The 15,328-nt window shown below is 39.9% G+C and overlaps 1 protein-coding gene across 1 annotated transcript in view; it reads left to right on the plus strand.

Annotated features, from left to right (window-relative positions):
- Positions 1–15,328, plus strand: part of LOC122872292 (bone morphogenetic protein receptor type-2-like) — a 36,586-nt gene that overhangs the window by 11,730 nt on the left and 9,528 nt on the right. Inside the window, exons 2-6 of the mRNA XM_044188323.1 lie at positions 767–952; positions 1,775–1,954; positions 7,164–7,271; positions 7,447–7,538; positions 10,068–10,298. Coding sequence (XP_044044258.1) covers positions 767–952; positions 1,775–1,954; positions 7,164–7,271; positions 7,447–7,538; positions 10,068–10,298 — 797 coding nt within the window. The remainder of the gene's footprint in view (positions 1–766; positions 953–1,774; positions 1,955–7,163; positions 7,272–7,446; positions 7,539–10,067; positions 10,299–15,328) is intronic.

Genomic DNA, 15,328 nt, shown 5'->3' on the forward strand with positions numbered 1-15,328 from the left:
GTTTTTAATTAGGGGTGTTTTGAGCCCTATGTCTACTTTTCCTTTGTACCTCTGTATGTGTTTGTGTTATGTCCTTCAGGCTAGAGTTTAAATTGGTATTTCTATTGATCTTTGGCTTGTGAGAGGCAGCAGTCTTTTCAGACAGACAGCTATTTTTCAGCTGTTTAATCTTCCTCTATAGACAGCTGCAGTACCTGTGTATGTGTCTGTATATGTATGTAGTTTTATAAATATAATATGTAAATATGTGTGTTTGCATTGATGTGAGTGACTTTAAAATTTCTTCTACATCAGAGTTTCATCCCAAATATGCATAATACACATGTTAGTGTTTAGAGTAATGCTTGCTCATGGTGGGATTTGTTGAGTCTCTGTAAATAATATTATAAGAGTATTATAATACTATAAGAGTACGGTCTAGACCTGCTCTATAGGAAAAGTGCATTGAGATAACTTCTGTTATGAATTGGCACTATATAAATAAAATAGAATTGAAAAGTTAGTGTGTTGGTGGAATGAGACAACAATCGATAAAGAGATGCAATGAAATGGCATACATTAATGAAGCTGTTGAGCAGACTCTATCCCTCTTTCCTCACCCCACATGCTCGTTAACACAAACTCACAAACTGCCTCCATCTTAGAATTTTATGTGCTTGCCTCTTGCATCAAACTATTTCATTCACTTTGTTGCTACTGCAAAGCACAGCTCTGTTTTGCTAGAAATTTGATTTGACTCAGCTCCAACTCCTCTGTCTCTTCGCAGCGGCGCAGGGCGAGGAGAGGGAGTGTGCCTTCACGGACCAGCAGCAGCAGTGGGAGGTGGAGCGAGTGGCGGGGGGCGAAGGCCGGGTCTCCCCAGAGAACACCACCATCCGATGTGCCAAGGGCAGCCACTGTTTTGGCCTGTGGGAGAAAAGTCCTCCAGGCGAAGTGCGACTGGTCAAACAAGGTACAAGAGAGACTGTCTACAGATCTACTTGTACAAATAACACACATGCTGAGAAATATCTTAATAGACATTAGAATTTTACCTGTAACATACTTAGTCCACTTTTAAAGCGAGACTAGGTAACATTTGTTGAAGAGTAGCCACTGTTGCTAAGTGACAATTACAGGATAAAGGTAGCATTTACCATTATCCCAACCAAAGTGTAACAGTAGCAATAGTGGAAAAGAGTAATAAAGTTAGCAAAGTAGCTTAGTAATGTCTGTTATAGAGCAATATCTCGAGAAATATCTATCTTAAGCTTGCTAATGTTAGTTAACACTTAGCAACCATCAGCTACTGGTCATACCAGACAAGGTAAGGGTATGTTTTATTTCTTACGAATAGCTTTAAGTCGACAAATGTTACTAGGAGGCACAGTTTCTGATCAGAAAATACGGTACATTTAGTTACAAACGTCTCCTTTAGTTGGCTAGAAACAGGCTTTGGGGCTAGGTTTTGAGGCAGCTTTAAAATAGCAGTTGATTAGTCGATAGACTAAAATTAATTGCCAGCTATTTTGATAATTACATTTTTCAAGCAAAAATGCCATTTGATGATTCAATCTTCTCAAATGTAACAATTTGCAGCTCTTCCTTGTCTTAGCATTATAATAAATAAAACATTCTGATTTACACTAAAATTTGAATTTTTAGGAATATAATAAAATGATATAGGTGAAAAATAGGGTATTGTCGCATTGGCACACTCTGGCTCAAACCCTGCATACAGCAGTTTTTTTTTTTCAATCCCTGCCTCCATCCTCTTCTGTCACCCCTCTGTCAGGTTGCTGGACTCACCTGGGCGACCACCAGGGTTGCCGTGATGACCGCTGCGTGGTGACCAACCTCCCTCCCCAGATCCAAAATGGGACATACCACTTCTGCTGCTGCGGCAGCGACATGTGCAATGTCAACTTCACAGAGGACTTCCCACCGCCCAGCCCCACCACTGCACAACCCATCTGTAAGGACACATATGCATACTTGTGTACACAGCTTATCAATCACGGCTACGCTCTGAACATGTAGTCATACAATAGCTGATGTCCAATACATGCTTGTTTTGTAGTGAGTTCAATTTAATTTCTTGCCAAAGGATTCCTTTCTAGTCATGATGCATCTTCCTTTTGTATGACCGGTGGTCAGAGAACCGACAAAAGCAAGTCAGCCAAATAGACTCAAAGCCAGATCTCAGCCTACGCTAATACTTTTATGGTTTTATTTTTTAATTTTGTGCTGACTATTTTTTGAAATTAGAGGCAGTGAGGGAAATCACTAAACCACTGATCACTTGTGACGGCAGGTCAGTTCAACTACCAAGATAAACTCTAAGAGGAATTGTATTGTATTGAAAAGGTAGCTGTGATTTATTTGATAGGTAAGCTATTTTTCAGTAAGATAAATTGATTTTTAGCTTTTTATGAAGTAATTTCTTATACTAGAGAGAATCTAACTTTTCTGCCACAGTTACAATCATCTCTTACACAATTGTGTGCATTAGGCGGGGGGAATGAAAATGACTACCAAAGAAAAGAATGTTAGGCCCACACAGTTCCGAAACACAAAGCTACACAGAAAAGAATGAAAGGATGTTTGATATCATCAAAGCTGTCGCACCTACACCTACTTGTAGCTACTTCTCACTCCTCCTCCTCCTCCTCCTCCGCTTCATCATTCAGCCACACGGCTTAGAACTGAGCTTCCTAATTGCAATTCACAGTTGTCAAGGTTCAAAATGGATGGCAGAGATGAACTGGTTTGCTTTCACTGACAGATAAGCTGTATAGCATTTTCCAGTGTCCTCACTCAGAGCTGGTTTAGATTATATCCACAGCCATAAAAATGGTTGATATTGAATTCTGTTTGTATCAATGCTCGTCTGTTGTGTTGTGTTTTAAGTTGAGTGTTCTTTGTAAGGTGCCGAACAAAGCAAACAGATGTATTGTTAATTGTTCCTTCCTTTCAAGGTTTACCTGTGAATGAAGGCAGTGTGTGTGGTAGAAGGAGGAGGGGAGGGTGGATGGCGGCGGCGGCTCATCATCTCTCCTGCCCACACATAAACACAAACACTCACTCTACCATCCATGTCGTTTTTCTGCATTCCACGGATTACAAGGCGTCTGCTCTATCTGTCTGTCTGCGGGCGTGACGGTGACTGTTCCACTGTGTAGGCAGATGATGAGACAAAGACTGGAGAAAGGGGGGAAAAATAACCATTTGGCGTTAGGACGTTTGATTAATCAGTGAAGTTAAAGGGTTGTATTTTAACTTAGCTAGACTGTTAATTCCTGACATGTCTGGGCAGTATTATTAGAAGTAGGAAATTGTTTCAGTCAGGCTGTCTGAGTGATCTTAAGCCAAGAACCATGGTTGATAACATTTGGGCTAGGTGGTGGAAGAAGTACTCAGATCTTTTACTTAAGTAAAAGTAGCAATACCGCAGTGTAGAAATACTATAAGTCCCGCATTCAAAATTTTACTTAAGTAAAAGTATTCATTATGCAGAATTATATTTTATATAATCTGATTATAATTATTGATGTATTAATGTGTAAGCATCACTTTTATGTTACAGCTGGTAAAAGTTTAGTTTATTTGAACTACTTTATATACTGCTGGGTAGTGTAATCCAATTCATGATTTTGTATTAATCAGAATCTGTAAATTAACTAGTAACTATACTGTAGCTGTCAGATAAATGTAATGGAGTTAAAAAGTACATTTGTTTCTGAATTGTAGTAGATTAGAAGTATATAGTAGCACAAAATGGAAATACTCAAGTACAGTTTTGTTGTACTTGTATTTTATTTAAGTACAGTACTTGAGTAAATGTACTTATACTTTCTACCCCTGGGGCCAGGTGATATTTTGAATATCTAAGATATGATCTTGGTGATGATAACAAAGTAGGCAATATCTTTTAATATTGAGATTTTAAACAGGTTTTTGGCGTGTGTTTGGGTGTGTCAGTATGTGCGTCTGTGTTTGTCAGATCGCTTCTTGTGCAATCCTATTGTTGATTATGTACTCACTGACCTTGGCATTTGAGGGGAGCCGTGTCAACCTTCAAATGTGTATGTGTGCGTCAGAGTGTGTGTGTGTGCATGCATGTTCATGCTAGTATGTCAGTCAAAGCTGCCCTTAGGCTCTCAAACCCATCAATTATTGATAAAGCTGGTGTCTCACAGCAGCACCAGTGTGTTGACTGATGTAACGGATGCAGGAGAGTGTGTGAGTGAGTTTCCGGGCAGCTGCTCTGGACTTCTATACCGTATTTCTGCAGCACATAGAGTAGTATTTTATAAGAACAGGGCAAGTGTTGGTATATTTAAGGTGCGTGCGTGTGTGTGTGTTTGTCTCCAGAGTAGCACTTAAAGCTGATGCAGTTTCAATAAGTAAGGGATAATGTACAGCGAGAGGAGGGGTCCTGCATCACCCTCAAGGGGTTAATTTTGCAATAATGACCAGCTTGCTGTATATTATCCCGCGTATTACACTGACACTTACTAAAGACATCAATAATTTGACACCAAATATTAATTTAATTGATTTCAAAATGATTTCAAAACGTTTTTTGCCACAGCTGAAACTGCAGCCACCTCTGCTAACTGCTTCTACCTGCCACTGTAACCAAATTCACCTGACCAGCTCTCTAGTGAGCTCTCTGTTTTTACATAGTTGCTTTCTCTCGCTTTCTCTGTTTCTCTCTTCATGTACTGCTTTCCAGTCTGTTGACCATGCTTCATGGTTGTTTGGCTTAGTTGATATTTATTTAATTTTTTTCCCCTTCATGTGCTTCACGGCATGCCTGATCGTCCGCAAACACACATACATAGACACAGAGACGTGATTGTAAGCTCACAATCTGATCCAGTAATAATTTATTTGGTGATTTGCACTTAAAAAGGCGTCAAGGATAAAATACAGTAGAGTTTAAATTTTAGACATCTGTTTGGATCAACAGCATTCATTTTTATTTCAGCTACTGAAATGCTGTTAACACACGTTCAGACTATACGCAGCCTATTTAAAAAAAACTCACTTTCAAACTACATTCTGCAGCTGCACCACGATCCGGCTCACTCGGAAATATTAACATAATCTCCAATAATATCAGAATTATGTTCCATCAGTGCGACCAATCACATTATGAATGATAGAGATAATTATTCATTCATTGATCCTACGTGTCTAAAGCTTCATACCGATTTTTACAATTTAAACAGAGATTACACATTATGTGCAATAAACATTTTAGTTTGCGCAGTCACAGTGTTATTAAAAAAAAGAACTTCCACTCGCAATAAGGATATGCAGAGGTTTTATTCTGAGCTGAGGGTGTTTTGATGCTGTGTAATATTTGAATGTAAGGGCAAAAACCACTGTTCAAAGAAATGACTGAGAGCACAAAAAAGCAGTAACTTTAGATAGTCCTGAGAAACAAACTAATATCCAACCAGGATTTTGATTCTGACATACAGTAAACCTCCGCTAATTAATGCGCTTCGATAGCACTTTGATACGGATTGAATCAGTGAGGAAATAAAACAGCGTATCTGGCTCTGTAAGAGGGAGGAGACAGAGTGAAATTCAGGGTTTGTTGAAAAAAAACCTGCCATGGCTAGCTTCACAGAGTCAGTTACCATGGTAACTGACCTAGAGTTTAAGTTACCTCTCTTTCTGGAACTGAAAACCCAGAGCTTCCCTCATCTCAGGATTAACAAGTTTTCACTAAACCTGCTTTCTGGAATACACAACTGGTATTTGGGAAAGAAAACATCTGTATTCCCACTTGCCAGTCTATTCAAAATCTTGCAGTCCCACACAAAAAGTGTTTCATAGACCTGTTTCAACTGCAGTGCCCTGCTGGAGTTTTTACCTGAACAGCAGCAGTGTTAGAATCACCTTTTGACCTCAAAAAATGTTTATTTGCACAATACAAAATAGAAGGATAAAATGTCACAGCAAAATTCTAACAGGTTAAAACAGAAGGAAAAATCATATAGTAACAACATATTCGCAGACAGTATCTATACTACATTGTTTACATCCATGTTTATTACTGGCAGTCTTCCTCTTCCTTGCCTTTGTTGACGCATTGCTATGCTTCTTTTTGCGTTACCGCCACAATCTGTTGATCAGCGGAATAACGTGAAACTGGTGGTGGGGACGTGCAACACGGCGTCCACATGTCCACACGTGTGCATGTGCATCCTTGTATGCACGCATGATGCAAACAAATCGGGGACCCAGTCATAAAAATGTTGCTCCATAGCGCTACTAGTGGTCAGAAACTACACAGGGTACCTTTTTAAACTTCACAATTCAGTAGCATACTATGTAACTACTGACAACAATCATTCAATCAACTGTGCATACCTCAACCATACTGTTATGAATGTTAATTGTAATTTAAAACATACTTTGCAATGACAACACACACAAAAAAAAACCCCAAAACTTTGCAAAGTTAGTGGGGATTGAATTTCAGATTATTGGACCTCCTAAGAAATTCTAAAATGGGCATTTGAAGATCTTGAAAATGCAGGCAAAGCCGATGACTGTTCCTAAGTTGGTAGTTGTGTACAGTGCTAAATATACTGAAATAATCATCACAGACAGAAGGCAGAAAAGTGTGTGATGTATAAATTGAACAACCTGCTGTTTGTTGATTTTAGAAAAAAAATGAGAAGGGCAGAACTAAAAAGGGATCTGTATATTCCCTGCAACTTACACAAAGTAAATTCTATTTCTAATTCTTCTTTTATAGTTTTGTATGGTGTGTACTTGCCCAAGCTATATTGCAGTAAAAGGTAAACCATGTAATATATACATAATGTTTGCCACATTCATATGTTGTTTTGGTTTCAGATGAAATCTGAATATGAATATATGGTTTTTAATCTACCTTTACTCCAAGTGTCTCTTTCCAAAAGCTCGTTATAAATATTTATCCCAATAATAAGGCTGTAATGCAAATTTGTTGTACTAGATTGCATCAGACTGTACAGGTGTACCTAATAAACTGGTAACTCAGTGTATGGATATCAGCTGTGGTACATGGCCTTCCTCTGACTTCCTGCTCACAAATCAAAGGCCAGTGCATTTGCTCTTCCCACATAAAGGTCACAGTTTGATTTGTACTTTTGTTATTGATGTGTCCCCCCTTGTAGACTCTCGCGCACTGTGCTACGAAGAGACAGTAATTATCACCCTGGCAACAGTCTCCGTGCTGGCCGTGCTTGCTGTAGCAGCCTTCTTTGGTTATCGCATGATGCACGGTGAGTTACCATGGCGCCACACTGTGAGGAAGAGCAGAGAACATTCATTATTCAAGGCCGTTTAAATGTTTTTGGTAGAATTTATTAAATAAATGGAATCAGAGCTGATCTTTTGTGTAAATGCATTTTCTGGATTCTGAGCTCTGTGTATGTATGTGTTTCTGTATTTTAACAGGAGATGGTAAGCAAGGCCTTCACAACCTGAATATGATGGAGGCTGCTGGCTCTGAGAGCTCTCTGGACCTAGACAATCTCAAACTGCTGGAGGTCAGTGCACACATAGCTCAAAACTTCCTTTGTGCTCAGAAAGATGTTGGATTGTTAAGGTGATTAACTGCTCAACAACATAATTTTTTTACAGATAGGAAATTCTTATCCACCAGGAGAAATACAAAGCATTATTTCCTCTCTAAAAGCAGAAGTTCTTGTGATAGTCTTCTGACAGCTCGAACTAAACAGTCATCTGTTCATCAAGTGAATCAATTTGTTTTCTGACACAGGAAAGACTCTTAAGTATTTAGTGTAATGATGTAGAGTGCCAGCACAACACTAACCAAGTGAGCCAAAAGAGGGCCAGTACATAAGTGATTGTAAATTGTTTTACGGCAATTTGACTAATCAAGAATTAGTAACATCCCTGCTACAGCTCTACACTGGCATAAAGTTCTAGTTCTTTATGATAATGGTGGTCATGTCACAAAAAGTAAATCCCCCTCAACAGCATGGCTCACTACATCTTTTAAACCCCAAATCCTGTGGATTTCTACTCGCCTGTTTTTGGAAGGTGAAAGCTTGTATCATTGGTTCAGACATGCAGTGTTCTCACTGGCTTCAACATCTCTACACACAGGTAGTGTGTGCGTGAAGGAGGGAGGGAAACGAGAGTTAGAAAAAGAAAGGAGAAACCAAAGGCATAGAGGCAAAAATACACCCAAAATACATCACGGTTTACAGTTACATTTGTCCTTTCAGTGTGACCTTTATCATCCGATCACGGCAGGACACATTAAGTGACAGGTCAGGGCGCACAAAAATAGGATTTTGCTTACACTGACACAGAATCCTGAAAACCTGATATGGAAGTTGGAGAGCTCATATTGTGATAGGAAGTCAATGGAGTCTGGATGATATTCAGTCACAATGACAAAATAAGCAGGATGAAGGGATTAAAAGGCGAACAGGAGAAATGAATGCAGCTACCGATTTAAATAAATCCAGCCACAGGAGACAGCATGATGGTAGCTGTAACTTTTAAAGTACAATTTAACTTTTTTTTAAAACTTTACTATCTCTCATGTCATTTCTTTGCGTCCCACAGCCTCACACAGGTAAACAAACTGGCAAGTGCAAACAAATAGGCTGCTAGTTTGGTTAGCCAGAAAGATGCCCCGGAAGTAGATTCCTGTGCAGTTATCTACAGTATCTGATCCAGGGGCTAATTTCTGTGTTTACTTTGGGTTGGACTCAGAGACAAGTTTTTGAAATGATTTATGTAATACTCTAAGCTTTCGCACCGTCGTGCTGTTTGCCCTGATATTGTTTTGCTGGAGCCGTGTGTCCTGAACAGAGGTGGTGAGTGCAAAGTTAGCATGACCCATCGTCAGAATAGACTTATTTACGAAAATAAGACCCAGGTTAGGGGAAAAACAGACTTTCCCTTTAACTGTGTCATCTGTGTCAAACAGCCAAAGCTCTACATTCTTATTTTTAAAGTATTGTGGTGGTGTTTTTGTGTATTTTATTTTTCTACTATGCACCTGACCAGTAGTTTTATCAAAAACATGCTTTCAACTGCTTTACCACACAATGTTTACATTACTAACAAAACCAGAACCAAGCACTGAGCCGTCTGTCTCAAACTAGTTACAAGTCTCTGCAAGTTGGTTATCATACTGAAAAAAAATAACTGATCAAAATATCTATGGTATGCTTTAAAAAATGGCTCACAGTAATATTAACTGTACATGATTTCTAGTAAATTGTCAAACAATGCAAACAGAGTGGTATGTGTTATGTTAGCTGTCTCAGAAAATGATGCTTCTGCTGTGCTTCTTGACAAGACAGAAAGACGGCCAGCCAATCAGTACTGAATGTAATGATCAAATAACAGAGATGCCGTGATGCTTTTTCCCCATTTAGTTCTATTTAGTGCATTTCAGACCAGAGTGAAAGAGTGATATCTTTTCAGGCAGGAGTTGAATTTAGAACTTTGTCCTTGTGCTTTATCAAATGCAGGCACATCAGACTCGTTGCGGGGGGTGGGGCTTACTCACAGACAAAACAGAGTCCACTGCTTTCACAGTATATTTTATAGCCAGAGATAAATGTTTTTAGCAGAAGTGGAGGTGGAAATCACACAGAAATAAATGCACTCCTGAATTCATTTCCCACTCCCATGCAGATGACTTTTAAAGCAGAATGTTTGGATCTTAATGGCATGCTGTGCTCTAGCTAATTCAGGAAACTAATTGAATGATTTGGAACTGACTTTGGGCCATTTTAACTGTTTAACCCTACTGTAGTTTATTTCCTGTCTCCCTTCTGCCTGCCTGTCTGTCTTTATTTGTGTTTGAACCTTTCTTCATGTGTTTCCTTTTTTTTGTATTTGTCAAGCAATCTTTCTGTATCTTGGCTTATCAGTATTTCCATGACATTTCAAAGCAGCACAAACAAAATTATCATTTCATTCACACTGCTTTCATGTTTCTTGTTAGACAAGTGAGGGCAAAAGGTTTGGAATCACAAAGAAAGTCTATAAATAGTTTTTTCTTATCCCACCACCATTACCTCTTTCAGCTGATTGGGCGTGGCAGATACGGCACTGTCTACTGTGGCTCTCTGGATGAGCGTCCCGTGGCTGTGAAGGTGTTCACTGCAGCCAACCGCCAGAACTTCCTCAATGAATGTTCCATCTACCGGCTGCCGCTGCTGGAGCATGACAACATCGCCCGGTTTGTGGCTGCAGACGAGCGGACAGGCCCAGAGGGACGCACCGAGTACCTGCTGGTCATGGACTACTACCCACATGTGAGCAGTGGGGGGAGTAGGACGTTTTGTATGTAGAGTGTGTGTGTTCAACACACACTCTACATACATATGGTTGCTTTTACTTGAAATATTACTGTACAATTAAGTTGTAATCCTTAAGATGTCAGTACTGGTTGATTTGGTAACACCCATTGTTACTGTGGTAACAACAAGTGTGGTTTAATACTACAGGTCCCAGAATTCTAGGGGGGGGGCAAACACTTGTTTAGCAGCTACTTTGTCAGAAATACAACAGCTGAGCAACTGGTGTATCTGTTTACAGTGCAGCCAAACAAACACATGTCAAGTCAGTCAATAATTGGCCTTTTCCCATCATGCCATTAGCAACCTCGATCTGCACACCACAGCATTTATCTAACAGCTCACTGTGGCAGCTCCTTCATGTTCCATTCCTCCCTGATGATATTTAAAACTTATCCACTGACAAAAAATGACCATGTCTTGTGGATGATCAGTCAACACTAACCTCTGTGACAAATACATGGCGTTTCCTGTGATTGCTTCACAATTAAAGCCAGCTGAGTGCTTTTAATGTGAAGCAGCAGCAGCAGCAGAAGGAAATGTTGGGTTATCATTAGAAGTAACTTAATACAGCTCTGATACAGCTGTAGGAAAGTGAACAGTAAACAGTCAATCCCTCTTACGTGTGAAGGCAATTACAGAATGTACATACACTGAGTGGCTGTTGGGGAAAAAAAGGGCGACCATAAATTGTATCGAAAATAGGGTATGATTTTATGAAAATCTTAAGGATTATAACTTTACCAGTACAGTAACGTTACCTTGTCCAAATTGAGTCAACTTTAGCTTTGTTTGGCCCAGCGACAGCGGTGACCCACTGAACGTGGTGTGTCGCAAAGCAAAGTGCAGCCCTATTCATTCTCTATGTGACACGAGCATTTTGCTTCTCCGAGCATTGTAGCCGTCAGTGTATGATGTGCATCGAAACAGCCACATCTAGTGTTTTCTATGTAAATTTCTACACCTCAGCGGCGTCTTCAACTGTCAAGAAAAGCAGCAATCTTATCACTTTCGCTCCCTGGGTAGCCCCACCTTAGCTTCTGTTTGTACGGTGCGTGCATGTTATGGGCGTCGTTAAATGCCTGGAGTTTCACTGCCGGTAATACCAGTGCTGCGGAGAGAAGTGGTCAAGGAAGAAAATGGGCATATGGCAAAACAGTACAAGAACTAGAAATTTTGGTACAGGCCCTCAGACAAAATTATTAGGGCTAACAATACTAATACATTTGTCAATTAATGTGATGATTTTTTTTTTATTAATTGTGTAGTCTAGAAAATGTCAGATAATAGTGAAAAATGCCTTCCACAATCTCCCAGAGCCCAAGGTGACATCTTCAAATGACTTATTTTGTTTGACCAACAGTTCAAACCCAAAGATATTAAATTTAGAATGACATAAAAGAGAAAGAAGCAGAAAATTCCTCACATTTGGAAAAAGATGAATTGATTATCAAAATTGATGGCCATTATTTTTCTGTCAATTGACTAATCCAGTAATTGTCTAATCTTTACAGCTCTAAAAAGTTTGCATTTGAACATAATGTGAATTATTCAGACTATGTCCGCTCAATAGGGCGGGTGGGTTAGCAGGGGCTTTGGAGGAGATTGCCCCCGGACCCCCTGCAGGGGATTGGTAGAGGTACAGTCATTGTAAATTAAAAGTATAATCATTTTACCAATCTCAGCTATTCCTGCAGACAAATGAACGCAGCTGGTTTAGCAAAAGGAAACTTTGACACTGACTGCTGAAAGCTGCCTCTAGGAACTCTTCAATATTAATGTGGATGAATATGTTTGTTGTCAAGCCTTCAGCCTCAAAATTACAAGTCAGCTGACCCCCAGCAAGCCTATGAAAGGAGCCTATTATGCATCGTAACCATTACTCTAATACATGTTGTCATGGAAATGTGGTGCAAGCCAGGACAGGAGACTGGGACACATAATGCATTCAAGTAAATGATAATATAATTTATTTAAAACGAACAGATCTAATGTAATTTTCTTTAGTAGCGGATGCGCGAATTGCCTTGTGATTGATTTTGAGAGAAAAGATAGTGTATGTGCATGTGTGGTTGGGTTTTGTGTGTGTTTGTGCGTCAGGGCCAGGCCTATAATAGATTATCAAGGCTGATGGAGATAATTGAGGAAGGAAATTAATAATATCCAATATAATTTCTGGTAAACATTTTGTGGAGTTGTAGATACTCCTCATAATCAGAATCAGAAATACTTTATTGATCCCCGAGGGGAAACTCTTTTGCTACAGCTGCTCACTATCACATCAGTGCACACAGGAATAGAAGTACTAAGCAAAAAATACAATACACTATAATACAGGTCAGATAAGTCAAGTACCAAGTGGGTATAAGTATAAAATTAAAATAAGTGTGAAGTACAAAGTGGATTACCGGTTGATGATAAGTATGTATGTATGTATGTAAACACATCATCTTTACACCAGATTGTACATTGCTTTCCTCCTGGGTGGTGATGAAATATTCTGTAAATCAGTTTTATTGTGAAACTCTGTCCCCTCCACAGGGTGGTCAAAGCACAAGGTCAGCCTTTTTTTTTTTTACAGCTCTGTTATTAATGTGAAGATAATCCATCCATCCATTTTCTACCGCTTGGTCCCGTTAGGGGTCGCGGGTGACTGGAGCCTATCCCAGTGACTTTGGGCCTTAGGCAGGGTACACCCTGGACAGTGGCCAACTCGTCGCAGGGCTACGGGTGAAGATAATCTTTTTGCAAATTTTAGGGTTTTTAGTGATGGAGAAGAAGCAATGGAATTAACTTTTAAAGTAAAACTTAGCTTGGTTCTAGTACAAGTGAATGTGTGTGAGATTGGGTTGGACACAATAGCATAGCCGGAAATATAGTGATGGGTGAGCCTCGCCCATAATTGGGTAGCACAAGGAGGAACTTGTGTGCTTCCAAGTGTTGGGGAGCACTACTACGTATGTGAAAATGTAGTATAAAGCCTTTTGTATCTCCAGAGGGAGCTGTGTGAAGTCTGGTAAATAGCCTCAAGTGATGTCACTTGAGTCAGCATCAGATGGGGCTAGAGGCTCCAGGCGACATCAGCCGCTACTTGCATAACTCATGCAAATGTCTGACTGAAGTGTCTGTGGTCGAATTGCATTATGGGTAATGTAGGTGCCAGGTTTTGACAAGGAAGAAGAATGCATGAAATAAGAAACACGATATATCTGGTTCTGCTGCATCAATTTGGATCCTTTTTTGTTGTTGTTGCTAAATCAGTGGAGTACTTAAATCTGTAAGTCTGAAATAAGCCTGGAAGAGCCAAGCCCCCCAATTCTGTCCTATTAAATCATATATAAAATAACATAACCCAACAGGTTTTATTGTATGCACCTGATTTATACCAGTTACACTGAGCCCGATTTAAGCACACACACACACACACACCCCAGACTGTAAAATTCTCACAAAATTTTACCTTAATCTCTCAGAGAATTTTCATGTTGTAGCAAGTCAGAAAATAGACGTATGAACAATACAACACCTTATAGAAGGCAAGGTTAGTTTTAAACAAAGTGCATCGTAAACAGAAAAACCAGAACGGCCCTGGTGAGAACTGCAAATGCTAAGCCGTAGGCAGCTACGTTAACTAGATTATTAAACAAGTGACGGCCAGCCAATGGCTATTTCGCCTACTGTACAGTGAAGGCTTTGATTGCAAAAGATAGAACCATGGGTATCTTGCTTTATCAATCACTGATTGCGTCAGGAATTACTTCAGTTTTGGCTGACAAGCTGGCTAATCTATCGCAGACAGGTCACTTATCAGGCTATCAATCACCTGGGCCGGATATGCCTCAGAGGCATCAGGGAATAGGGCTGTAAGATTTTTGGGAAAAAAATGACATTGCAATGTTTTTTTTCCTGAGATATATATATACGCTTAAGTTTTGCGTTAAGCGTTTCTTACATTAGGGCACCAAGGAGGACCAGCCCCATGACAGTTACTTTTTAACTTGTAACCAGCACCGGGACGAGGTGCCGCTGATAACGGGAATACACACACTCACCACCTCACGTGATTGAATGCCTGCCTCTAGCATCCAGCCGACATTATCTTTGACAGTAGACGCATTGCCTGCATGTTTACAGGCAGGTGATATGCAGACTCTGCATGCGTGATCAGTTCGCTATGTGCTCTGGTGAAGGGGTGCACTTAATCAGTTTATCAAACAACCAAAACAGGCAGTGCTCATTTTCAGGTTGTGGTAGGCGACTAGTGAGGCCTGCTTTGGGTGTTTGATAAATTGATGAAGTGCACCCCTTCACCAGAGCACACTGGTAACTGACTCTGTGTATCCGAGAACCCTTAAATCGGACTAAATTATGTAATATCAGACAGACTTTTCTTGTAAATTAGTCATGAAAAATTAGAATGTTGCAAGTTTTCCTTTTGTATCAATCAGCAAAAAAGTTGTAGCATGACTTGTTTGAGTTAATTTGCCATACTGATGCTGAAACGATATATCGTGCAGCCCTACTTGGGAAGCAGGTGAGCCAGGCTCAGCGTTGTGTGAGTGGGGCTGGGGAGAGGCATTACCTGTGTAGAATCAATTGCCGAACTTGTCAGTTTGGAGATTGGGCTCACCTCTAAGACCTGGCCAGCTCTGAGAATGTTCCTCATTATCTTTGCGGTCTCTTGAAAAAATTAAATTAAGAGCTCTGTTTTGCCATGGGGAGTTACTGGACTGTTTTGTCTTTACACAAGTTAGCTAGCTTAATCACCATCAATTTCCTTCTAGTGCCCGCTACTGGTTCCCTCTGAGGTAGTAATTATTTCATTCATACATTTTATTAACTCAGCCAACTTTCAAATGGGTGTACAGTTGCACAAAATTGGGCAACACAGGCCTACCCGTCTCTACGTGTATGGTTGAACACACACATCACTTGCTGTTTGTTGACTTGTGTTTGAAGTGACAAACACCAAGTCAGCGATTTTAAAA

This window comes from Siniperca chuatsi, linkage group LG24 (assembly GCF_020085105.1).
Source record: "Siniperca chuatsi isolate FFG_IHB_CAS linkage group LG24, ASM2008510v1, whole genome shotgun sequence".
Taxonomy (NCBI): Eukaryota; Metazoa; Chordata; class Actinopteri; order Centrarchiformes; family Sinipercidae; genus Siniperca; species Siniperca chuatsi.